We start from the raw sequence: 25,256 nt of genomic DNA on the forward strand, positions 1-25,256 counted from the left end.
ACGGGTGAGCGCATCTCATCGTGCGGGGTGGGGGGGACGAGGTCAGAACAATTCATTTTAAAGAAATCCACCGCTCGTTGCGTCGTACGCCCATTAACCAAACATCACAATAACTATGTAACGCTATGTTATTTAAATAAAATGTCGTGTGTTCACAAATTTAAAATATAATTGGACTGTTAGTGACAATGGGTTACCGACCACGAACACCATCAAATCCATCTTCTCCTCACCCTCCCCCAACGTCGGGCGCGCAGTTGGATTCGCCCAAAGCGAGGCTCCGCGGCGTAAAGGCGCGCATTGTTAATGCCTCTTAATCAATTATAAACAACAAACATCAACAACAACAAACGCAAACAGCACAACCCCCCCAGCCTTCGTCTATGCTCTAACCATGGCCCGAACGTTTCAGCCGGGTGACTTGGTTTTCGCTAAGATGAAGGGCTACCCGCACTGGCCTGCCAGGGTAAGAGCGCTGTGGCCGCCAAAATCGCGCGGCTTCTCTGCTCCCACACCACCACCACCCCCCTTCCCCGGTCCTTTTGCGCCGTCTGTCGATTCTCCGTGGCGGTAAGGGAAGCTTAAGAATATGATGGTCGCATGGGAAGGGGGGAGTAAAGTTAGTCATCCTCCTGCCTGCGTGCATGCAAACGCCCGCTGCTCGTGGTGGTTGAGGCAGATCGGCTTTAAAAGTTGTCCGCGGCCTGGCGCGGGCTTTTTCGTCTGGGGCCCGGCTCGGTACGCGATGGTTTTGCACGGATGTTTTTTTTTATTTTATTCATCGTTTGCACATGCATTGCAGCTACGGTGCAAAGCTCGTGCATTTTGAACCGATGTGCAATGATGCTTTTTGCACATGAAATGTACAGGTACGGAGAAAGGCTCACACTGCCAGGGGACGTATTTTTAATAACGTGGCCGTAGCGGCAAATGTCAAGCGCTGATGATTTATGTGCGGCTCCATACATCTGAATTCGGTTACAGGAAAACGTCATGCATTTTAATTGATGCGCACGAATTACGTTTATACCTGAAATCGGGTACGGACAAACCTCATGGCAGGGGGGGGGCATCTGTAACAGCTGTAAAGGCAAACCTCGTGCGCTGGTGCGGTGATGAATTTGCATGAATCTGAATAGTTACAGGCTTTTTGCACCGATGTGTTCGTATCGTTGCTTCTAAATACCGCTGCGGGAAAACTTATTTTTGCAATGACATTAGATAAATGTATACACAAACATCGTGTATTGGCCATTGTGTTTTGTTTCTATAAAAAAGGGGGAAACCTATTCTCAATTGTGTACATGTTTTGTACCCGAGTGCAAGTACAAACAAAACTTGTTTCCATTTATTACAGGAAGCATCTTAATACTGCACAGGCAAAACCGCACGTGTTTGGTGCCAAGGGTCCTTTCTGAATCTTGGAAAACTTATATCTGCATAAATGTCGCAAGCCCTTTATCAATTTTGTAACAGCCAACTTGAAACTATATTCAAGTGAAATGTGGATTAATATGAATTCAAATATAGTTAGCATTTTTGTGTGCATGTAGGCTTAAAATGGTAATTATTTTACTCAGGATATTGCAAATTTTAAATTAGTGCATCCGTTTGTCAGTTAAACTTCCAATTCCCTCCCTCGCCATGATGCATGCATATAATCCAACGGCGAATCACAGATATATGGAACTCCCAATACTACTGGGCTGCAATGTGACCAGGAGATAACACAGCTATTGGCTTATGAACCTCGTACTCAAAACATTCTTTAAAATTGATGTCTATAATCATCATAGGGCAGGATCCTTTGGAAAATAGTGTGCTGAGATTCAGTGATACTTTCCTGGATAAAATACATAAATTATGGTGATATACATTCCCACTGGCGTTATGCATGGAGCCAAATTTCATTATTGATTGCATTATACAGTATAAACAAAACGCACAAGGTCCACCAAAATATAAAATGATGCAATAGTGTGTATAAACAAAACGCACAAGGTCCACCAAAATATAAAATGATGCAATAGTGTCTGGTAAATGTGCAATTTGATTTTACAGATTGTGACTTGAGACTGCATTCATTGCAGCACATGCGTACAGTGTTGCACATTAACAGCTCAGTAAGTATTGCACATGCACAACACAGTGGCTTTATCTCCTTAAAACAACACACCGTATTTTCACTGTTGAATTGTGTGGTGTGTGCAGATCGACGAACTTTCCGATGGAGCCGTAAAACCGCCAAACAAATATCCCATATTTTTCTTTGGCACCCATGAAACGTAAGCCCAAACACCATTGTATTAATCATATAGACTACTCTATATTATAATTCACATAGTAAATAAATACACCGTATATATGCTGCATATATGTGTACAACAGATACATTTTTGTGTTGCTATCATTGTAAAATAAGTTGCTTCCTTACTGACTGTAAGGGATTTAATTTCTGGCCACGGTGTACAAGTCAATAACTTATTGCATATGTTTCATTAGTGCCTTCATCAACGCAAAAGATATCTTTCCATACAAAGAATACAAGGACAAGTTTGGAAAGCCAGGGAAGAGGAAAGGATTCAACGAAGGACTATGGGAAATAGAAAACAATCCCACAGTAAAGTTCAGAGGAAATGAAGTAAGTGATTACTTGGGGTGAAAGTTCCTTGGAATAAATGCAAGCAATATTTAAATACAGCAGAGGGGGCCAGAGGACGTAACATCAAGCACAATTTTTTGCTCTTTGCTATCGTGGATGTAAATGCACTTTTAAAAAATGTTTTCTCCTGCTTTTGTGTGTTTTTTTGTTTAATTGTGCACTGATTCTTTGCATTAGGAGCAGTCGGGCTCTTCTGAAACGGAGCAGGATCAGAAGGGCGAGAAGGTGGAGGAGAGCAGTGATGAGGAGGGCAAGTTGATCATTGATGAGCATGGGAAGGAAAAAGACAAAGAAAAGGAGAAAGAGAAGGAGATAGAGAAGGGAAACAAGCTTGCTGTAAAACGGAAGAAGTCTCCAAATGAAGAGGTTTTTATTTTAAGTTGATGTTACTTTCCAGATACAGATTGCTTTAGGTTTTTATTGATGCACAAATTAATGGATTTTGTTTTGTTGTATTGAAGTGTTTAATCCTGAAGATGTTAGTTTTAATTAACTTAAAATGTATATAGTTATTTTGACCATTATAGTTATATTTATGTAAATTACATCACTTGCGATATTGATCATTAACAGTGTACAAAACTAGCACACTTTCCACATAGACACCAATAAGGTTGATTACCGGCCTTCACAGTCTGATCACAGTAAATTAAATTAGCTGCTTAGTCGTGTAAAAACTCAACAATTACGATTTTATTTCTTGTATTTCATGTTCTCTTACTGCTTGCAGAGGAAGGCTATATCTTAATTAAATTGCTTTTAAGATTTAAAAAAATCCAATTATACATTGTTACAGATAATTAGTTGGTATAACTATCAGGCTAAGTTGACACTTTTACATTCGTTACCAGGCTCATAAGTAACAACTTTTTCCTGGCCCTATATGTAGTTAATCGTTTGATCTGTAAGCTTAGCATTCCATCCTGCTTTACGAGCAGTTGAATGTATCTGCTATTAAGATTTAAGGAAAAACTTTACTAACAAAGGTATGAAAAAGGAAATCACATAGCTTGTCTTGTTACAACTATGATCACGCATTTAAAATTAAGGTAAATAAAATGTATGTTATATATATTTTTTCTCAAGTCAGGGAAGCGGACAAGGTCAGATGACCAGGAAAATAAAGAGGATCAAGACAGTAATTCGGAGCACGAGCAAAACACGGAGCAGGTTGCAAACTCTCCAGAAAAGCCCAGCGATGAGGTGACTTCTGTTACGATAAAAAAAAATCATTGGGATGCTTTGAAGGACACCTGAATAACATTGGATTTGCAATCATCATGCCTCATGTATTTTTCTTACCATGTAAGAACATGACCATAATTTCCATGGCATATTTTTATATCAAATGTGTTTGCATAAAAAAAAAGTTAAATATTGCATAGTCCATTGTAATTGTTTTAAATATAACCAACAACTGATGGCATATACAGAGTATTCAAATATGCTGAACACTCATTCAACTTGTTTTCCTTTTTTTCTTTTCAGACTTAATTCTGTCAACCAGAAGTCAAATTATACATTAATTATTCTGGTATGCCACCTTCAAGTGAACATTTCCTTTGTGCATCAGTATGCCAATTTTAAACTGCTTATGTATTGTCCAGAATCATGTGGTATTATCTCACTGAATACCAGTTTTCAGTGTTTTACTGTGCTTTGTTTTGTATTACCTTAGGCTTTGCTGGTTTGCGTTGTAATAGCTCTTTTGTGTTGTATATCTAAATTGCCTTTCAATGTATATGTAATGCATATTAGTTGTGAAAATATAGTTTTACTTTTGATCTGCTTTATAAATGTTTCAAAACAAGTTTTCTATCCATGTCTGTATTTGCAAATAAATGTAGTGTAGAAAATGCATCTAAAAAACATAATGTAAAAGTTTTATAACAGATTTTTGTTGCAAATGACGTGGGTTTTTACAAACAATACACTTAAAATGTACAGCAAAGTCATGTTCTGATGAGTGTTGCATTTTATTTTAATTGGTATAATTGCAGTTAAACACTTAAATTCCTGTGGTTTTGTTAGTGTCCTAAATTCGGATAGACTGAGAATCTGATGTGATGTGATTTGTTGTATTATGTGACTGCACATATTCCAGGGGATTGGAATTGATTTTATGACTGCGTATTTCTTTTATGAGTCTGTTTACTTTATCCCCATTCATTCATGTAGTGTTACCACTTTTGTTAATGTAATTTCTCTTTAAATAAAGTGTACACTGTACTCTGAAAGCTTCATTATGCAGTTTATCTGCCGTAGCTAAGTGTTAAAGTAGTTATAAATCGCACTTCATACGAATAAATTGTGTGTGTGCGGGTGCATAACAATGATGTACAATGAAACGAAAATGTATGTGTAACACACGATAATGTGAAAAGACCACAAATGGGGACCAGCGCCCAAACATGTTTGAGATTGTGAAAATGTGGTTAAAATTTAAAGATAAGCTCCCAAAATTACTCTGGTTTGTCAAAAAAGTGTATTAAAACATGCTACAGTATAGACAACATGAATGGGTGAAATTGGGGAAAGCAGCGAATGGTACAAACGAAAATGTAAATTACAGCAAATTGTGATGTATAAACATTATCTTCCTTTTCACTGGACTATGCCTCAGTTTTTCAATTTGCATAGTACATTTGTGGCATACGTGTAAGTTGTGTAGCTGTTAGGCTCTCAAAATATTTTCAACAAGGGTATACAATTGAAATGTATGATAGGGAACACCGCAACGTATAACATCTGACTTGGGTTTCACTTGAAAATATAAAAAATGTAGGGAACAATATTTCCCTTGAGTAATATTTCTTTAAAAAAAAATATGCCATGTTATAATTAAGGTTCAAGTACACGTAGTTTTCTCCCACCTGACCGTGTTATGTTTACCAAGTGTCTATCATCCCAATTCAAGTTGTAGACGTATAACTTCGTGTCAGAGGAACACAAACAATAACGGTATTTTCTTTAGTACTCCGGTTTTATCCGCAGTAGTTCAGCGCGACAGGATATATGCACACATCCTGTCTTTTAAAAAAATTACATCCATGGAGTTTAAAGCAGTGCCAATACTTTGTATAAGTTGACCAAAACAAGTGGCCGCTATACGCAGAACAACCACGTGTAAAACGAATTCGCACGGTAATTAAAGTTTTGAGCGAATTTACACAACTGAAGAAGGATTTATTGTTTTTTTTTTTAAGCGGTGCATTCTTTTATACGTCTGGCTGCTGGTGGGAAGCATTCAAAACACGACGTTCCCCCGTCCTGGCCTGCTTCGTTTTGCTTCCGCAGGCCACAAAACCCAGCCCCCTTTTTGCCAAGACCGGATTTGGTTAATCTTTCCCACCCCCAGAAAAGCGAGAGAGAGACACACAAAAAACCTTTTCAGCCAAGAAAAACTGCATTTTTCAGTAACAGCTGCCGGGTGCTGGCATTACTTCTGGTTTATAACGTAAGTGTTTAACGTTTTATTAAGACACACACACATTGCATCCCTTTGGGGCAGGGTTATCTTACAACGAGTTAACGCACAGGGCACTTGCATGGCCCCTCCCTAAAGGGAACTTGTGAGCATTTCGGGCACCGAAACGTTTATGTATAACGAAATGTAACCGTGCTATAAATATATATCCTCAGAACAAGCATAATGGCTATGAAAACTACTAGGTTCAGGCCAACAGGAGTGGGCAGAGCGCAAGCATTGGACAGAAAGGTGAGTGTAAAAGTTGAGTTTTGGAAGCTTAGATAATGCAAAGATCCTCTCTAAATGCATGTTACTGTATAGTCTAAACTCTCCGCCGAATGCGTTGACTTGATTGTATGGTTCCGTATTTCATACGGTCGCTTGGCTGTTCTTGAATCTAATGTATGAAGACCAGAGTATAGTTGTTGAGTGGTTCCATCGAATTGTTTACAATGTTATTCGTTTAGGGTGACGGTGCACGGTTTCTTTAAAATGTAAACCGTAAGGCGACATCAAGTTCACTGGTGCATACTGAATGGTTTTAACTTTATATTCTTTGGTTCTCTCTGTAAAGTCACGTAGATAGGTACAAATGAATAAAGATAAAATAATAAAAAAAAACTACGACGTTTCGATCACAACACAAGCGAACGTCATCGCTTGTGTTGTGATCGAAACGTCATCGCTTGTGTTGTGATCGAAACGTCGTAGTTTTTTGTTTATTTTATCTTTATTATTTTTATTAATTTGTACCTATCTACGTGACTTTACCGAAAGACCCAAATAATATGATTTCCTGCAGTCACGAAAGCTTTAAGTCAATGATTTAACTTTATATTGCTTCAGCTTGGGAGAAGCAGCGTGTCTTTGTTTATGTTTCAAGAGCAACGTACGACTACTTGGTATTTAAATGATGTGCTGTGAGACTCCTGGAGCACGTAAGGTCCTTTCATGTGGGATGTTGATCATCTATTGTCTTGGTATTCTCTTCGCAATAATGACTCGATTTCAGTCGAGTTGGGACCAACTCAACCTTCTGGAATAGATACATCGGAAGTCAACGGTGGCATTCAGGCAGCAACTCGCATTCAAGAGCACCTTGACCATGTGCTTTTAAAGTTCCGTATACTGTTTCGCGAAAACATTAAACTAACATCAAATTCCAGGTGACAGTGTTTGCATCGGTGGTGAACATCCCATATCTGAATGTGTTCTCGGCTGTACTTATTTTAAATACTGTTCTTACTGAGTGGAGTTGATATTCTAGTTACTGTCTGTACTTTATTAAGTGCAATGTGTATATATTAGTCTTAAGTAATGCAGTGTGCTCTAGAACAGAGTACTGTCATGTCATTATGTTGCAGGATAATGCAGTACTGTATAGAGTATAGACGAAGTGTGGACTTCATGGCTTATTTGACTGCCATCTAGCGGGTAATGACAGTATTGTGCTCTAGATTTGAAGCTGTTGTGACTGCAAGGATTCATACTCTTAGTCACGTAGGTAAAAAAAATGAAAACAACTCAATTAAATCATGATGACGGACGCTTGTGTTGCTCCCGAAACGTCGTGATTTTATTTAGTTTTCATTTTTTTTTTAAATTACCTACGTGACTTTACCCAAAAAAACAGACAGTATTGTGCTCTATAACAAAAGTACGACTGATGATTCTGAGCACATACGTACATCAACAAACACTTGTATCAGTGACTTAAAACTTTCGTTGACTGCAGGAATTAATATTCTTTGGTTCTTTCGGTAAAGTCACGGAGATGATGACGACCGCTTGTGTTGCGATCAAAACATCGTGAGTTTTTTTGGTTTCAATGAATTTTTGTATAATTTTTTTTTTCCATCTACGTGACTTTACCGAAAGAACCAAATAATAATTACATCAGTGAATAAAATGTAAACACTAAACATACATCCTGACTTATACTCCTTAAATACACTGACATCAGTGTGACATTTAATTTTACAGAACATAAGTTCAGGACGTACAATTATAAAAAAAAAACATAAAAAAGTATTTTTAACATTTCAATTTCTCGTGTCTCAAGTCCCATGTAATGTGTACAGCTTTCTTAACGATGACTGAAAATTATGAGTCGAAATGCCAAGCAGATGTGAAAGATCACTGATGCGTATATAATTATCAAGTGGCGATTGAAATTGTTGCACTATCTACACTAGTATTATTACGTATAATAACAGTGAACCCTTTTAATCATCAACTCCCTACTCTCGTATTAAAATGCTATGGCGTTTTGCTTTTTCTTCACTTTTTTTTGCCCACGGATGAAGAATTCACAAGGAAGCAGCGAATCTTCATTCGATGTCAGTAGTTCATGTGAGTGGCACACTCTTTCATGTTCCCAGCATTACACTACATAAGGTGGACACCACACACTACCCAAGTTACAGTTACTCTTGGTATTGTTATTGTTTTAAAGCTTAATATATTTTTTTCTAAAATATATCACACTGATGTTGCTGTTTTAATCCATCCGTAAAGGTTCAACACTAGATTTTTATTCCATTGCATTGTTATTCAGCGTGAAAGGGCCACTGGTGTTAAGTGTTGACAAAAGGGTCATCATTTATTCGTGTAAGAATTACAGTATTACTAGTGTTTTTGGTACAGTACTCGAAATATCAAATGTAGTAATCATATACAGCATGGATACGCTGTACATGTGATAAATGTCCATTGTTTGCCAGATAAATTAAAACGTCAATTTAACCTAGACTCAATTATGTAAAATTCCCTTTTATAACACTAATATTTTTCCAGTTTAAAAGGACAGATACATCAGAGTAAGTAAGCAAAAGTCTAAAGCATAACCACCCTTTTCTTGTGGCAGATTTTGAACCAGCAAGGAAGTACTACTTATTTATTTACTCCCTCATGCAGTTCCTTGGACATTCTTGGGTATTTGTCAACATGACCGTTCGCATGCTTCATTTTGGAGAAGGTACGGATAGAAATAAACCACCGTGTACAGATATATTGTTTTATTTACAACTCGGAATATACTACTTTTTACAATTTTGTCCATAACCGTTATTAATTGGAGTCTATTTTACTCTGCAGACTCAATGATAGATACTTTTTATGCAATCGGCGAAGTGATGAGTTACTGTCAAGCTTTGTCGCTTCTGGAGGTAATCAATTCGCTACTGGGCCTCTCGAAAAGTGCTCTCATCCCCACGATATTACAGGTGAGATGGAGACACAATACTCTTACAATATGCATTTGGAATACTGTAGCTGAATGACCCAGATATTTGTTTCTTTTATTTCTATGGCGTGAGCAAGACATTTCAGGGCTGCACTTGTATTTGACCATGCAGTACTTCACTGCATGGTCAGTGCGGGTTGGTGAGGATGGGGGGAGTCACCATTATCATCACGATCCATGGACAGATAGCCCGTAGGTGTGCACTGCACATTTCGTCATTTATTTCCACGTTCGTCTTTCTTGTACCAATATTCTCAAGTAGTGCGCATCTTTATGGCACCAATCTCTTATCTCGCCAAGCCATTCTCTGAGGTCTTCCTCTCTTTTTGGTTCCTTCAATTTCAACAACACACTTTTGATGTTCCTGTTGTTGTCCATCCTACATATGTGTCCAACTAGTACCAGTTTCTATGTCATCACTGCCTGCATCAGGTCTTCTATATGAAACCTTTTTCTTACTTCTACGTTGGTCACTCTTTGCTGCCCACACTGCCTACTGTGTACACCTCTTTATTGTGCATGATGGTGGTTGCCCATCCGTGCAATATCCAGACTCAACCGTTGCTTGGCTTCTGTGGTCTGACGGGATCGGGTGCATTCTTGGCGATTTGGTCATAGGATACGATATACTGTATTTCTTGTGTCTTTGGCTTAGGTGCTCAGTAGGAACCTTCTGCTGTTTGTCGTAATCTGGAACCAAGAGGAACTTCAAAACACAGTGGTGGTGTTTGCGGTTTTCTACTTGTGGAGCTCCATTGAAATATTCAGGTGAAAAAGTGCTGAAAACATAGTACACTTTACATTATTGTATACAATGTAGCATTTGGAACTGGTTTATTGCAACGTGTGGCTTGACATCCACATATACTTATTGGGCGAATATAATATGTTGTCATAATTAGGCACTGCTATGTATATAATATAATACAGTAAAGCATCACTTTTCCACTACAGTAATGGTTTTTGGTTTGCTATCGACAGTGCTTCCTTAAGTGTGTCCACCTTCAAAATGAGGCCAATCTGTAATGATAACATTTATAGCAACAATGCAACAAAAAAGTCACTTGAACTTTTGCAGGAGAGTCAATTCACATAGCCCGAAAATACATGCATCAATGTGCGTGGACTGACGGGCGTTTGTTGCTGGTGTGCATTCCACATCGTGTACGGGTGAGTGTGTATGCAGAACCGGATTGGTATTCACAGGGATGTTTATGGTTGAAAACTAAAGTGAAACTTGAGTCTTTGCAAACAAATGTTACTGTATTTAAGATGTCCTGGACAAAGCCATTATTGATTCCACCCACACCTCGCCAATGCTTTCTACCCTCGACCAGAATCCACATCTGCGGCACCGTAGACGCTCGACCTCCACTAGATCGTCCCTCCAAACTGAATTAAAACCACATTCAAGTATAAATGTCACTTTTTTTTCTTGGTTCTTTCGGTAAAGTCACGTAGAAGGGAAGTAATAAAATAATAAAAATAAAACATAATAAAATTATTTTATTATGTTTTAAAATAATAAAAATAAAACATAATAAAATTATTTTATTATGTTTTATTTGTATTATTTTATTACTTCCCTTCTACGTGACTTTACCGAAAGAACCAAGAAGATGAATCCCTGCAGTCACGAAAGCTTTAAATCGAAAAATAAATGTCACTATTTCAGATGGCAAGATATTTACGTAAGAAATGTAGGTATTAATCTTCTCTGAAGAAGTGTAGTACAGTAATGCATTTTCGATGGATGTGTTTCACGTAGGTATCCGTATTACATGCTTGCCAGCCTGAGCATGGAGTGGGAGCTCCTGACATGGCTTCGCTACTCCTTCTGGCTTCCACTCTGCCCGCTGCTCTTGTTTGCTGAAGGTTTGAGCAAACAGATTGCTTGCAATAAATTCAGTACAGTTTTGCATATTTCCGTATAACGATAACTCCTGAATGGCAGATGTAAAAAAGTGTCGCAACACAGGTATGGTATCTGGCTCTCATCTTGTTGAAAAATATATCTTCTGAGTTTTCGTTTTAAATCCATTAATACAGGATAGTAGTTGGTCTTATAATTATGGTAAAGTTTTGTTTTTAGGCTTTGTTGCCTCTCCCCAACAAACGGCTAAATAAGTGCACTGAAAGTCGCTGCTAAACTGCTTGTCGGGAAGTAAATTGTACTGGTAGGAACCACCTGGTTCCACCAGCCCACATGGGATTATTGTGTCCGTCCGTCGTGCATCCAAAAATAGGAGGGGTGGGGCTGGGTGGAGAGGGGAGGGTGGGAAGGGGCTGGGTGGGGAGGGTGGGGAGGGGCTGGGTGGGGAGGGTGGGGAGGGGAGGGTGGGGCTGGGTGGGGGGTGGGAGAGGTGGGGCTGGGTGGGGAGGGGCTGGTCACCCCGTGGTGCCCTTATAAAACTCAACGTTTAACCTACTCACGCCGGCTTGTGCCTGCCCTCACAGTGGGCCACATTTGAGGAATACCCCACGCCGCCGTTGACCCTGGCCATTGACCGAGCAACCCAACGTTCCTACCAGCTCCCTCCGCAGGAATGTGTTGGATAGCTACACTTCTTCAAACCTGTTTGACCAGCAAAGCTTAAACGCTTCTGGAGAGCAACACCCTTTTCCTGTATGCCGAAATCCACACTGTCTCAGAAAATAGATAGGAAACTTGTTTATGTTGTATACACTAATATGAAGAATTGCTCCACATTTTATATACTTCCTGTACTTTATTTAAAATGTTCCTTTCAATGCTTACAGAAGGTCAAACTGCAGCCCTGAAATTGCTCACTCGTGCCACTGCTGGCAGTAAGACCTCCAAAAGAGGGAGATCTTGACAGGCTCTCTAGAGGATATTTGGCCCACTATTCTACACTGGCCAGATGCCTTGAAAAAAGTGGGACTGTCTGTGCTGTGAATAATTTTAATTTGGATCTTCGTGGTTTTTCTCTTTACAGTGATTTGCGTCCTGCAGTCCCTTGAACATTTTGAGCACTCGGGAGAGGTTTTTCTGAATCTCCAGGAGCCACTAAACATATCAGCACTGTTTCCTTACGTACTCTACACTTATTTGCTGCTAATATTGCCACTCAGTAAGACTGATAGTTTTTTTTCCTGTTTTGTCATTTACAGCAAACGGCATTTATGCATTCATGGTTTGCCTCTAATAGGCAAGAATATAGTATAATTGTGTATCATGTTTGTAACTTAATATATGTACATTTTAAATGATGTTCGTCAAAATGTGTATACATTTCAATATTTCTAACTCATATTTCTATTTTCAGGGTTTATCGTCAATTCCCATTATCTTTACAAGCAAAGACAGAAGAACTTGGAAATGCTTAAACAAAAGTTCCAGTAACTATACACACATTGCCAAGTGCCACGTAATTACACCTTTTTTTTCAAAATACTGTATAGACCTCAACTTGTGAGGAACCAAAAATTGCGGATCTTGTTATCTGCAAAATTATCTCTGAATTTACTCCCTTTATCCACGGGAAAAATGTACAGATAATCGTGGATAATGAGTGATTTTTCACCCAAATTCCATTAGTCAAGAACATTCGTGGACAATAGGAAATAATTCCGCAATGATCTTTGGGATAATTGGAAGAATAGGGTCACAAATAAGAGTTTTCACAAACCATACTGCTGCCACAGATAATAGGAGTTATGGGTAATAGGGTTAAAGTTGAATTAGTTATTTTCACTGTATATAACCTTTTATGAAACACATCACATAATTCAAACTGAAATTGAGAAGTGTTTACTACAGTCATGCAGTTTTACATTGAATAAAAAGTACAGTATTACTGCAATACTTGTAGCCATATAGTGAATCTTTAATACATGTATATTTTTTTTTATCTGCCTATTCACTGCCGTCAATTTGAACAATTGTCACGATATGGGGTCATGACTCATTTCTACTTCTCGTCTGTAAGGTGGTTTTCTTTACTTAACTGCATAAAAATCGGTCGTATTTGAATGTATGTATCACCATATGCCTAATCTTTTTATATGGAGCAGTTGTCACATACCAGAACCAATTTTCAACAGCTTTTGACAAAGCATTGCCTTTTTTTCAAATAGTGCCTATTGCATTGAACACAGATTTATATTTGTGAAAAAATCTTACGATTTTTAGTTACCGTAGCTGCATTTCGTTGTGTTATAAGGGCTGTATTTTCAATTTGCAGTGCAAACAGCATACAATTAAAACTTCATTTGTAGAAAATGTTACAAGCATATAGCACTGGAATACAGTACTCTTTGTATGCTTTACATTAAACACGGATTTGAAGCTTTCGTGACTGCAATGATTCATACTCTTAGGTTTTTTCGGTACGTGACTTTACCGAATAAACCTAAGAGCATACATTAAACACGGCTTAACAAAATTTCTCTCGAAATTGAAGTTCAAAATATGTAAAGTTATCATTTCCTGAACTCTTATACCAACTTTGGTCATTGTACAGTGGGAGGTTAGCATTGCAATTGCTGGGTGTGTGGCCATTACAGACAGCTCTAGAGAAGGTAGTGATAGAATACAACAACCCTTATGTCTATAACTAAACTAAATAAACCAATTTTATTTTACCAGGTAAGGCCCACTGAGCTATTTGGCTGTGATTCAGAAGCGACCTGGCCACAGATGACAGCTCAATGAAGTGGCTTATGTGTACATTTATAGCAGCCAAACACTACAAACGCATGTTGATTCTAAATGCGGAGGGAAAACACGTAGGACTCGGAAAAAAATCCACACGACCACGGGGGATAACATGCAAACTCCACATGTACAGGCGTCGGGCTTGGGATCGAACCCACGATCTCTTGTATACCAGACGAGGGAGTGAACATCTCGCTACCAGGGCACCTGTTGACAGCAGAAACCCCAATCACACACCAGTACTTGCACAGGGAGCTTGCACCTTATTGTTTATGCGATGGGTACAGAGTACATACTTGCACGGTATTGGTAGATTACATTGTTGGTGCTCATTTTGCAGTATTGAAACCGAAATGGCAACGTTCTTTGTGCTCTTATTTTCACGTGGAAATAAAAAAACATGCAGTTTATATCGACAACAGGTGGTGTTTTGGGTTTTCATTTGTGCTAAAGCAATTGCTACCTTACACGAAATATATTAAGAGCCAGAAAGTGCGCATAACATGACATTTCATCAATGCAACTTTCTTTTTTATGTATTTTCAACTTCTATCGCTCGCATTGAACATAGCCGACCGTGCTCATCGGAGGTATTTGAGATTATGCTTATTTAACCCTTATTTTATACCAAGGTAAGAGCATATTAAGCTGGAACGTGTCCCTGTTTACAAAGGACAATGTACATCATGCAACAAAATGTGTAATGTAGTCTGGTGGTAATCATTTCAATGAGGCTGTATGACTAATTACTGTAGATAACGGATGTGCAGGTGCTTTCCTCCTTGAGTAACCATACAACCACCAAATGCGTGTGACTCATAAGGACACACTTGATGGGTTGCGAGGTGGCCAGATGGCAGAACAGAAAGTGGGTTGTGAACCAACTTTTACAGACCTTTTGACTGTCATCTCATACTTGTGGGTTGTCTCTGGGTTTTATTCTACAAATGGAATTGGACAACCATACCAAAGCAGGTCCTTCAAAGAGTACATGAGATTACACATTTACACGAAAACAGATGCAGTCCTGTATTTGAAAATATATTACGTACTGCAATACTTTTTAAACTCTTATATTATACGTATTTATTCAAGAAACCAGTGTCTCACAACTTTCAGGAGGGGGTCCTGTTCCGTTTTCAGTCGAGGGCGAGAATTGCTGTTTCCCCAGTCACATGTACACGTACTTTTTTCAAATGTCGGCATAAGGGGCCGTCCATAAATGACGTCACGCACCTAGGGGGGGAGGGTGAGAAATGTGACGTCACATAAAAATGCCCAACTTTAAATGCATATAGACAACACGTTCTACTTAATTTAATATACTTTTTTATAAATGTTTTTTCCTACAACATCAGAGTGCAGTGGCACATTAAATACGCACTACAATGACAATAGTTTAAAGCGATTTGAAGCATGTTTAATATTTTTTTTTTGGGGGGGGGGGAAGAGCTTTGTGACGTCATATTTGAGGGGGGGGGGGTCTGACTTTTTGTGACGCCGTGTGACGAGGGGGGGGGGGGTCAAAAATCGTCCAAAATCGCGTGACGTCATTTATGGACGGCCCCTAACTATATTTAAAATTCCACCGCGAAACGGACTGCGCATGCCCACCGGTTCGTACACCAACAGTATTAACCAGGGAGGCCCACGGGGCTCGCACCGCCCTACCTACCGCCCGCTTGACCTCCCCATGTCAATAATGAATAACCCCGCATGAATGAATAGGTTGCGAATTGAGATGCAGTGCTGGTGATTTATGTAAGAAAATTTTTAAAGTAACCGCTTCAGTGCAATTAAACATAATAAAGTACTGCGATGTGAGATTTTAAAAAAAACGTTATGAAGGGAAATAATAAAATAATAAAAATACAAATTCTCACGACGTTTCGACTGCAACACAAGCAACCATCATCCGGTGTGAAATCCACAGCAAGAAAATTTGAAAAAATTTGTTTTTTCAAATTTACAAATATAAAACAATAAAAATTCTCACGTTTCGACTGCAACACAAGCAATCATCATCAGGTGTGAAATCCACAGCAAGAAATTTTGAAAAAAGTTTTCTTGCTGTCGTGAGAATTTTTATTGTCTTCTATTTATTTTATTATTTCCCTTCTACGTGACTTTACCGAAAGAACCAAGAATATTCAGACTTGTTTTACTTTATAGCTGTACACGTGAGTGCCTTAAGAGGAGTCGCCTTAAGAGGAGCCGCCTTAAGAGGCCTAGCGCCGTGCGAGGCACAAATCGGCGTAGCAGAGAGAGACACCCACCAAAAAAGCAATCGATAATCCCTTTCAGGTAAGTTACCGCACCAGTGAACGTTATTAATGTTGATTACTTATTTCTTGTTTCGTTTACTAAAATAAGCTCTGGCAAAGGGACTCGGATGTCGGGGGGCAAGGGGTTACGAGGGTTATTGGGTGTCAAAGGTCGGAGCGCCTCCTCTCACGGAAGGGCGAAATGTTCTGCATTGTTTGTGAATTTAATGAAAGGTTATGAAGTCAGCAGTGTTACCTCCAACACACGTGTGTGTATGTGTCCCAAGCCTCCGCTGTGCACTTGGTGACAGAGCGATACACGGTACAGTGCTGGATACTGTACCTCCCCCCTATGTGCACACAGCACGTGTTGGTCGTGGCAGCATTGGCTGGTGGCGTTTGAGGTTATGCTTGAGATTTAACCATTATTTTCGACCAAGGTAAGAGTGAATTATGTCGGAACATGTGTCCCTGTTTACAAAGGGGGAACTAGGAAGGATATTAAGTCAAGGAGAGCAAGTCTAAGCACGTTGACCGGCTAGAGTACACTGTACTGTAATGGTCCGTACGAGATGCCCTCCACGGTAACGAAATTAAAATCTACAATATAGTACTGTATTGTGCAGATACATTTTCGCCTTGCAAGATACAAAAACATGATTACTATGTACATTACGTGGAGATTGTTACGTCATCTTGGGAATTATGTCACATACCTGTCAACCCCTTATTGCAGAACAATGCAGACCTTATTGGTCACCCCGTGTCCTTATAAATCTCAACGTTCATCCTACAACGTCCCATCACAAGGGAGAAACACAAACAAATAGACTAAACATGTTTTGCCCGTATTGAAATAGCTGTACACCGTATGGACCTGGAAACTAAATTTCCCTGTACAAGAATACGGGTGAACCGTATGGCTTGACATGTATGAATTGTCATGGGGTTCATTAACATCCACTTTACAGTTGTAGTTGCCATCTGTCCTAAATTTCCGATGGCATTTTATTTTTGAGGAACCTGTCCTGGGTCTTCCCAGGACCTTAGAAGTCCCCAGTTGGTGTCAGTTTAATTATAATACACCAATCAAGACAATGCATTTATGTGTAGTTTTCCCCATGTTCGGTAATGTCAGAATCTGCTCGTGACGTTTGCACCTTTGGGACTGTTCATTGAAGAATGGGACATGCTCTTGTAGCTTTCAAACGGATGATTTATTTTAATGCAAAATGGCCAAAGTGAAAAAGCACTGACCCATTGGTTACCCAGCAAACCTAATGTCTTCCAGTTCTTACCGTGAGCAAATCGAAATAAAAAAAAACATTGCAGCCAGTAATCGGAAGAAATGGAAATGCAAACTGTGTTCCAGATGAAAAGGCCTCGCATTTTCCTTCACTGTTTCATGAATAAACACGATTTTGTACTTGCAGGACGTGTCGTCACAACAAGGATCACTCCAACCACAACGCAGTGCGTGGGATGGAATGTAGTCACTGTGCGTAGTGGTGCACTGATGGTACTACATGAATAGCAAAAAAGCACTTTTATGCTGAAATTGCTGGCCTTAAACTTAAAATGTACTTCTGGCAATTGAGATGGGCTCAGACAGTCCTCAGAAGCATGGGACGCATGCCTTGTGGACCTACAAGCAGCCAGCAACCAAAGAGTGGTACTGTCTTGAACCTGGTGAAGAGATGTGGCTGCTCAAATGCCACGGAACATGTCCACAATTCAACAACACCCTCTGGCCCTGGGGCTGCTGAATTATGTGGCCGAGATTTATTTTCAAGAACAATATTTTCCAAAAGAGAATCTGGGTTAAGCCCAACCATATTTGTCAACTCGATGAACAAAACACATTCACTTTCTGTGCATAGCAGCTGTTGGCCAGAAGTCTCTGTTTCAGCAAGGAAAGGCTGCAGCTTATTAAAATCAACATCATTGGGCCTGTGTGAAAAGTTCAGGAATAGAATACAAAAGTGTGTGGGTTCACAGAATTCTGCAGTGGGCTACCACATGTCAGCTAAGGCATTAAACAGCGATGATGCCAATGTGTTGGATAATAAACATTCAGAAGTTAGAAAAAAGCCACCGTGGCGTGTTCTTTTTTTTGGCTCTGACAATTTTGCATTGGAATCTTTGCAAGCTTTGAAGAGTGCATGGTAAGTTTTTAATTATAAATGTTTCACTTGGAGAACATGCCTTCAATATGTATATTGCATAAACCCACTTATAAAAAAAAAAAGCTGTCTTAGATTGTAGATGAACATTCATATATATAGGTTGTTCACACATTTGAGTACAATGCTGTTTTAAAATGTTATACGTTTTGTTACATGGTGAATCTTGCTTGTACCTCTGCAATTATGACTTTCTACTTGCATCTTACTCAGGTTATCCCTAAAAGATGTGTTGCATTGAGCCTTAGCCTGGTTATATATAACTTGATTTATTTAAAGGACATTGTGCAGTATATTTTTACAGATGCGTGACTCATCTATGTTGCTTTGTGGGTTTTCAGTAACAGTGGATTGTTGGAGACATTGGAAGTTGTGGCCCTTCCAAAACAAACAATACCGGTACGGAGCCTTGCTTCAGAGCTGGGACTGGTGGTGCATGACTGGCCATATGTACCACCATCTCCATCAATGTCTTTGCCTGATGGACCAACCAGTGTAGGGTTCCATGTTGGTGTTGTTGTATCTTTTGGCTGTCTTCTCAGTCAGGATCTCATCTCCTCTTTCCCATAGTGAGTACCATTTTGATGTTAACAACAACCCCCTGGTAAATTTATGAATGCTGATTTAATCCTTCACATTTGTGATGTTCTTGTTTTCATGGAATGATGACATAAGCTCACGTATAGGAGATAATTAGTTTGTGGGGCAGAGAAATGCCAGTATGTGGGGATGCCTTCAACCAACAGTAGCTACATTATTATTCTTAGGTCTCTCTTTCTAGATCTGTGTCTTCGTGGGATTTCAGTCAGCTTAAAGGCATTATTATACTCTAGCATTATTTAGAATAACCTGAACAATTTATAAAGAAAACTTTACATTTATGAATGGCCAAAATCCTTACTTGTAGCAACGACTTGTGGATATTGTCAAACTTAAAGATTTTGTCTTTTTTGTTATTATTACATTTTCAGCGGAATACTGAATGTTCACCCAAGTCTGCTGCCTCGCTGGAGGGGCTCTTCACCACTTATTCACACGGTGCTGCGTGGAGACACTGTCACTGGCGTCACGGTCATGAAGATCCGCCCACAGAGGTGACACATTGAGCAAATGAACAGCACACACCTTTGTTCTGTCACAACCACCACTTGGCTACCTTCAGTCTTGAGAGTCAAAATTACTTTTATTCATTTCAAATTGTACACGTGTCACAGTGGTGTCATTTACATATCTAATAATCGTATCTATTTCTTTAACACAGTATGTGAAGAACATTTACTATTATGTGTATGTGTTTTTCTTTGGTCAGGTTTGATGTAGGAAATATTTTGCTACAGGAAAAGCATTCTGTCCCACACAGATGCACGGCTGTGGAGTTGCGGAAAATGCTGTCACGTGTCGGAGCAGAGCTGGTCAGATTACACATTCATAATATTTGTGCTTGATATTTGGTTAGCTATTCATATTCTGTATAGTATTTTGTGGGTGTTGATGTATGTCATGTACAATGGATGGTTGTACTGTTTTGTATTACAGCTCATCAAGACACTGTCTGATCTCCCAGGATACACTGAGAAGAGCACAGAGCAACCTAAAGAGGGATTAACATTGGGTGTGTTGCATTAAATGTCATATTTTAAGCTTTTCAAAACAAGTACTGTATGTCTTTTTAATCCGTATATTTTAATTGTCATGACATGGATCAGAAACATGAACATTGACAAAGAAAAAGGAACAAAACGATGAAAAGTGTGCATTTAGACATGGATAAGTACTTGCTTGTTATCAAACTGAGAAATAGAAACGCATGGATTAGAGAATATATGCAAATTATGAAACATATTGATGGTTCAGAAACATACATAGCCTTGGGCAGAACACATCACTAGAATAGATGATGGCCGGTGGTCGTGACTAACGATGGAATGGAGGACAAAGGAGATAAGATTGACAGGACGTACATAGAGTGGTCATGGAGAGATGAAATCAGCTCCTATGCAGGAGCTGGATGGATTGTTCTATTGTGAGACCATGAGGGATGGCTGTGGCTTCAGGAGGTATTTATATAACTGACAGAAATACTTACCTTGTCATTTTGACAAATACTTGCAACAATTTAATCTGTAAATCCCATTGTCCAAGGGGGTCAGTCAGTCTTTGATTCTTGCCAATTCATACTTTTATGAATCACCGCATGTACCTCTGATTAGCATGGTTGGCTATGTACGGTGCGAAAGAAGTTCAACATACATACATGAGACCTCAAGCTTGCTATGAACATTGACCACAGTTTGCCTAATTTTACCTTATAGAGAACAATACTTCTGTTGTCTGTGACAATCTGTGCTCATATTGAGCATACACATTTCTACAATGCAATCTAACAAAAAAAACATGTGTTTTGGAGTCATCCTTTGACAAAAGGTATACTATAAATGTTATTTATTGTTAATATTACCATGAGATTCATTTAAATTAATTTCACTCACAGCTCCAAAGGTGAATACGTCCATGTGTTGGGTGAGATGGGACCAACAAACGACAGATTACATTGACAGGCTGTACCGTGCTATTGGGACACAGGTACATTTCTGTCATTACAAAACAAAACTTTAATGCATTTTATTAAACTTTATGTCTTATGAGTATTTCAATATATGTGTGGGTTTTTAATTGTATAAATATTATATGTGTAAAATGAACCAAGTAAACCTGTCATTCAGCATGAGTGTTTCTTTTAGCTTCCTCTCAGGACACAGTGGATGAGCAGACCAATAAAACTGATGAACATGGTGGACATTGAAGATATGTCAACAAGTCTAGGTATATTTACAAGTTTTGTTTTGCAAAACACATTTAACCTGTTCATAATCCAGTAATGGGAAGGATTAGTTATCTGTTGGTTGTCTGGTTGATGGTGAGATTAAGGTACTATGATTTTAGCCTTCAATTTCCGTGACAGCCCCACCATCACGCTGCACATTTGCGGAATTCAATCTTCACCTATTTTTAAGAGGCACGAAAAGGCCCCCACCTATTTCGCCTGGCCTTTGAGTGACACTGTTCATGGCTCCATGCTTCATGGTTATTTATGTCTGTGAAATATTGTGCACATTACAATTGCATTGTAATTGTTGAAAATGAAGTAAAATGCAATGAGCGGTATTTCTTAATGGGTATGGTGGTTATTATCCTGACCTTAATTTTTATTTATATATATACAGTGTAGCTGTGATAAAAACTGTACAAATGTTTGTATTTATTGTTCTCATATAGCTGTAAATTGCTTTGTATATAAACAGAACTAAGTTAAGTAATTTCGATTTAAAGCTTTCGTGACTGCAGGGATTCATCTTCTTGGTTCTTTCGGTAAAGTCACGTAGAAGGGAAGTAATACAATAATAAAAATAAAACATAATAAAACAATTCTCACGACGTTTCGGCCACAACGCAAGCAGCCGTCCTCAGGCGAAGAATGAAACACCACCAAGCTTGGAGCGTATATTTAAGCTGGGTTAGAGGGGGGGAGGTGGGAAGAAGAGCGCCTAGACAAAATAATTTGCATATCAAGAGGAATTCAGCATATGGAAAATGCGTAGGAGGTGGGCTGGGGGGGGTTCCAAATCAATACTATGCCCGTGCATTATGCAGGATTAGCAGCATAAAGCTGACCTGAAACACGGTAGGACAAACACCTCAGCCGTGGCAGATCACTGTTACAACTCAGTGGGCTCACATGACATTGACTTCTTCAAGACAGAGGTTCTCTGCAAGCCATCTGGCTATCATGAGAGATTCGTTCATGAGGCGATCCACATATACAAACACAGAGACAATTTTAACCGAGAAGATGGATTCTGGCTTAGCAATCACTGGAAGGACGTAATAAACCATTTCGATACACATTAGGGTGGGTAGAATAATACATAGTGTTATATTAAAATGTATAAGGTATAGGGTGGTTTATAGCAATACAGTATGTAATTTAATGTTGGGTTTGTCTATGGCAGTATATAGTACGGTATAGACGCGTGTGATGTAAGAGAATAAAGTTTAGATGGAAGCATATTATATAATTTTTTACAACGTAGAATTTTGTATGTATTACTTACTGTTAGTAACTCAGCTTATTGTAGAATATAGTAAGTATACTGATGATGCTATGTAGTTTATACTTTAGTTTGTTATGCAGTTTATACTTTCGTTTTTTACGTGGTTGTTTAGTAACTGCAGCTACATACTATTAACATTCCTTTCCTTTGTTAATGCTACCCCCCTCCCCCCCCCCTTTGATGCTGCTAATCCTGCATAATGCACGGGCATAGTATTGATTTGGAACCCCCCCAGCCCACCTCCTACGCATTTTCCATATGCTGAATTCCTCTTGATATGCAAATTATTTTGTCTAGGCGCTCTTCTTCCCACCTCCCCCCCCTCTAACCCAGCTTAAATATACGCTCCAAGCTTGGTGGTGTTTCATTCTTCGCCTGAGGACGGCTGCTTGCGTTGTGGCCAAAACGTCGTGAGAATTGTTTTATTATGTTTTATTTTTATTATTTTATTACTTCCCTTCTACGTGACTTTACCGAAAGAACCAAGAAGAAGTTAAGTAATGATAGTCATATGTCCAGGATGTCTGTTAATGCTTATTATACTTGTTATATATTCAGATATATTTTAAATTAACATTTCAAATATATATGCATGATTACATGGCTTTAGTTTTGCAGAATCAAAGCTAATTTTCTGCAACAAATGGGATTTTCACAATGCCTCATGGAAATTGGGTACATATTGCACCTTAATGGTTTCTGATGTGGTTGCTGAGCTGACAAAAAGTATATTTCTTGCCTCGTTCATGTTTTTTTTCCTTCCAATCTTCATGTGTGCAGCAGCCCAAAAGAGGCCAAATGCACATCCTGGAGATCTATACTTTTGCAAGCACTCCAACATGCTGTGTGTGAGGTGTCAGGTATGATTATTCTCTTTGTCTAATTGAAACATTCAATCTTTTAGCAGCTGAGAAAAAAAAAGCCACTTGTTGGCAGCAAGTGTTTAAACAAATATTAAGCAATGTTATCTTTATGAAATATCTTTGACAGGTTGGGTCCCATGTGTAAAACTCTGATGTGATGTTCCCATAGGATGGCTGGGTTGGCTTCCGGACACTTGTGCTGAAGAAGAAACTCTCTGCAAGTGACTTCTACAATGGCTACTTGCACTCTTTTTTCCAAGAAGGGCATCACACAGAAAGCACTGTTGGTCAGAGCACACAGCCGGGCGAGGAGCCTGAAGGAGCTGCAAACTGTCCTGGTAGCTTTCATACGCCTCCATCTGTCATAGGTTGCAATGGCCGCATTGAGAAAAAATCTCATTTTCAAGATTCATAATTCATTATGCTGCTGTGGAATAAAAAATATATTTGGGTTGTTTGTCTGAGCGTATATATTTTTGTAAATATGTAAAATGATCATGCAAAATATTGATGAAAAATAAAGTATGTTAATGTACCAAAAATTCTGTGCTCTGTTTTTATAAATCAACACTTAAACTTCAACCACCTCTGTGGATTATTTATATATTACATGGATACGTTTTTTGTTTCTCCTATAGATATATATTTACTCAGGGAAATATATATTGTATCCCTAACTCATCTGCACGCATTTTCTACAAGTCTTGAGGTTCATTTCACACAGAAGCTCGACCTTTAGTTGTCATGGAAATGCTAGCATGTATTTTTTACAAGATAGCAATTTAGAAATAAAAAATTTACACAGCAAAAGGGTCAGATTTTGCCATCTAGATAGAGATGAACTCGGAATACATCTAGAAGAAAGCCAACACCTGCTAACACAAGCATGTGATAATAAGCATTAGTTTAATACAAAATTAAGCAAATACCTTCACAACCAGTGTTTAAGAGCTACGGCTTGCTGCAAATTACATAAGTCACACCAGACCACGTTTAGGATGATTACAACCCAGTGTGAATGTCAAAGGGCTCTAACGGTCAAATGAAAGCAACTTATCGAATATCCTAAGAGTTCAGGGGGGAAACAAACACCCCATGCCCGTTCTGCACAGTTCACTTGTTCTTAAGCTCTGTTGTGTACTTACATATTTTATCAGATGCTTATTTTCAAATACTGCATCATGCCTAATACTCCGTATATAAAACAGGAATTCTCCCTGTTTAATCAGTGCCGCAATAAGGTTCTGTAAAGGGAATAAATGTATTTCATAAGTCAGTGAGGAGCTGCTCTGATTTTTTAGATGGGGAAGGTTAGATGTGACAGAGAAATGCAATTGCAATGCTTTTCTGCTGATTAAAATTTTCCTAACCTTTGCACATCACAAAACCTGTCTCTTGTCCCTCAACCCTCCAATAAAATAACGAATGCCAACTAGTTTTATAATGGGACTTGCACGTGCATATGCTTGCATGTACAATATGTAATTGTGATCGAGGCATTCATTCAACACAAACCTCTTTACCAGCCGTTACAAAGTATTATCTGCAAGACCAGAGAAAGTGGTCTGTAGAACAGTTGTCAATACGATTTCTTTCCTCCAAACACTATTATACTGCATTATCCGTGACAAAAATTTGGAAATCTCTGCTCAATTAAAATGATCTGAAACAAACCCAATAACAATCCAGATGTTAACAGTTTGACTTCATATGTGTTTAGAAGATGTAAAAATGGCACTCTTCATGCATGGTTTCTACATGTCTTAAAATACCAGTTAGAT

At 38.8% G+C, this 25,256-nt stretch overlaps 3 protein-coding genes across 11 annotated transcripts; all 3 read left to right on the forward strand.

The window, feature by feature from the left end:
• On the forward strand, window positions 1-5,269 carry LOC144741280 (hepatoma-derived growth factor-related protein 3-like). Of its 2 annotated transcripts, none has more exons than XM_078623870.1 (6): window positions 1-466; window positions 2,212-2,285; window positions 2,503-2,641; window positions 2,840-3,028; window positions 3,749-3,865; window positions 4,151-5,269. In XM_078623870.1, exons 1-6 carry the CDS (start codon window positions 395-397, stop codon window positions 4,154-4,156), a joined length of 597 nt encoding a protein of 198 aa, XP_078479996.1. In that variant the 5' UTR covers window positions 1-394; the 3' UTR covers window positions 4,157-5,269. The 2 variants fall into 2 exon arrangements, with proteins under 2 accessions (XP_078479996.1, XP_078480002.1); XM_078623876.1 differs by lacking the exon at window positions 1-466 and adding an exon at window positions 2,067-2,123.
• Window positions 5,270-5,946: 677 nt separating this feature from the next.
• On the forward strand, window positions 5,947-14,472 carry LOC144741262 (very-long-chain (3R)-3-hydroxyacyl-CoA dehydratase-like). Of its 2 annotated transcripts, XM_078623862.1 has the most exons (9): window positions 5,947-6,119; window positions 6,305-6,380; window positions 8,438-8,483; window positions 8,998-9,108; window positions 9,228-9,355; window positions 10,031-10,143; window positions 11,144-11,250; window positions 12,333-12,467; window positions 12,663-14,472. In XM_078623862.1, exons 2-9 carry the CDS (start codon window positions 6,315-6,317, stop codon window positions 12,737-12,739), a joined length of 783 nt encoding a protein of 260 aa, XP_078479988.1. In that variant the 5' UTR covers window positions 5,947-6,119; window positions 6,305-6,314; the 3' UTR covers window positions 12,740-14,472. The 2 variants fall into 2 exon arrangements, with proteins under 2 accessions (XP_078479988.1, XP_078479984.1); XM_078623858.1 differs by lacking the exons at window positions 5,947-6,119; window positions 6,305-6,380 and adding an exon at window positions 7,207-7,297.
• A 1,560-nt stretch (window positions 14,473-16,032) lies between these two features.
• On the forward strand, window positions 16,033-24,017 carry LOC144741298 (methionyl-tRNA formyltransferase, mitochondrial-like). 7 transcript variants are annotated; one of them, XM_078623896.1, is made up of 11 exons: window positions 16,033-16,357; window positions 16,605-16,757; window positions 17,751-18,482; window positions 18,842-19,069; window positions 19,472-19,594; window positions 19,810-19,912; window positions 20,037-20,112; window positions 20,992-21,083; window positions 21,242-21,323; window positions 23,393-23,472; window positions 23,645-24,017. In XM_078623896.1, the coding sequence occupies exons 3-11, from the start codon at window positions 17,896-17,898 to the stop codon at window positions 23,888-23,890; spliced, it is 1,617 nt and encodes a 538-aa protein (XP_078480022.1). In that variant the 5' UTR covers window positions 16,033-16,357; window positions 16,605-16,757; window positions 17,751-17,895; the 3' UTR covers window positions 23,891-24,017. The 7 variants fall into 7 exon arrangements, with proteins under 7 accessions (XP_078480022.1, XP_078480029.1, XP_078480046.1 ...); XM_078623903.1 differs by lacking the exon at window positions 16,605-16,757; XM_078623889.1 differs by lacking the exon at window positions 16,033-16,357 and having other exon boundaries at window positions 16,374-16,757.
• Window positions 24,018-25,256: the final 1,239 nt, after the last annotated feature.

This window comes from Lampetra planeri, chromosome 3, assembly GCF_965212315.1.
Source record: "Lampetra planeri chromosome 3, kcLamPlan1.2.h2, whole genome shotgun sequence".
NCBI lineage: Eukaryota > Metazoa > Chordata > Hyperoartia > Petromyzontiformes > Petromyzontidae > Lampetra > Lampetra planeri.

Excerpts from the sequence above, each read along its gene's own strand:
- LOC144741280 (XM_078623870.1), top strand. The coding sequence starts at position 395 with ATGGCCCGAACGTTTCAGCCGGGTGACTTGGTTTTCGCTAAGATGAAG. Across the intron at positions 2,286-2,502 it reads TTCTTTGGCACCCATGAAAC|TGCCTTCATCAACGCAAAAG; the intron begins GTAAGCCCAAAC and ends ATGTTTCATTAG. Across the intron at positions 3,029-3,748 it reads AGAAGTCTCCAAATGAAGAG|TCAGGGAAGCGGACAAGGTC; the intron begins GTTTTTATTTTA and ends TTTTTTCTCAAG.
- LOC144741262 (XM_078623862.1), top strand. The coding sequence starts at position 6,315 with ATGGCTATGAAAACTACTAGGTTCAGGCCAACAGGAGTGGGCAGAGCG. Across the intron at positions 9,109-9,227 it reads CATGCTTCATTTTGGAGAAG|ACTCAATGATAGATACTTTT; the intron begins GTACGGATAGAA and ends TTTACTCTGCAG. Across the intron at positions 10,144-11,143 it reads AGCTCCATTGAAATATTCAG|GTATCCGTATTACATGCTTG; the intron begins GTGAAAAAGTGC and ends TGTTTCACGTAG.
- LOC144741298 (XM_078623896.1), top strand. The coding sequence starts at position 17,896 with ATGTACTTCTGGCAATTGAGATGGGCTCAGACAGTCCTCAGAAGCATG. Across the intron at positions 18,483-18,841 it reads CAAGCTTTGAAGAGTGCATG|TAACAGTGGATTGTTGGAGA; the intron begins GTAAGTTTTTAA and ends GTGGGTTTTCAG. Across the intron at positions 21,084-21,241 it reads ACCGTGCTATTGGGACACAG|CTTCCTCTCAGGACACAGTG; the intron begins GTACATTTCTGT and ends TGTTTCTTTTAG.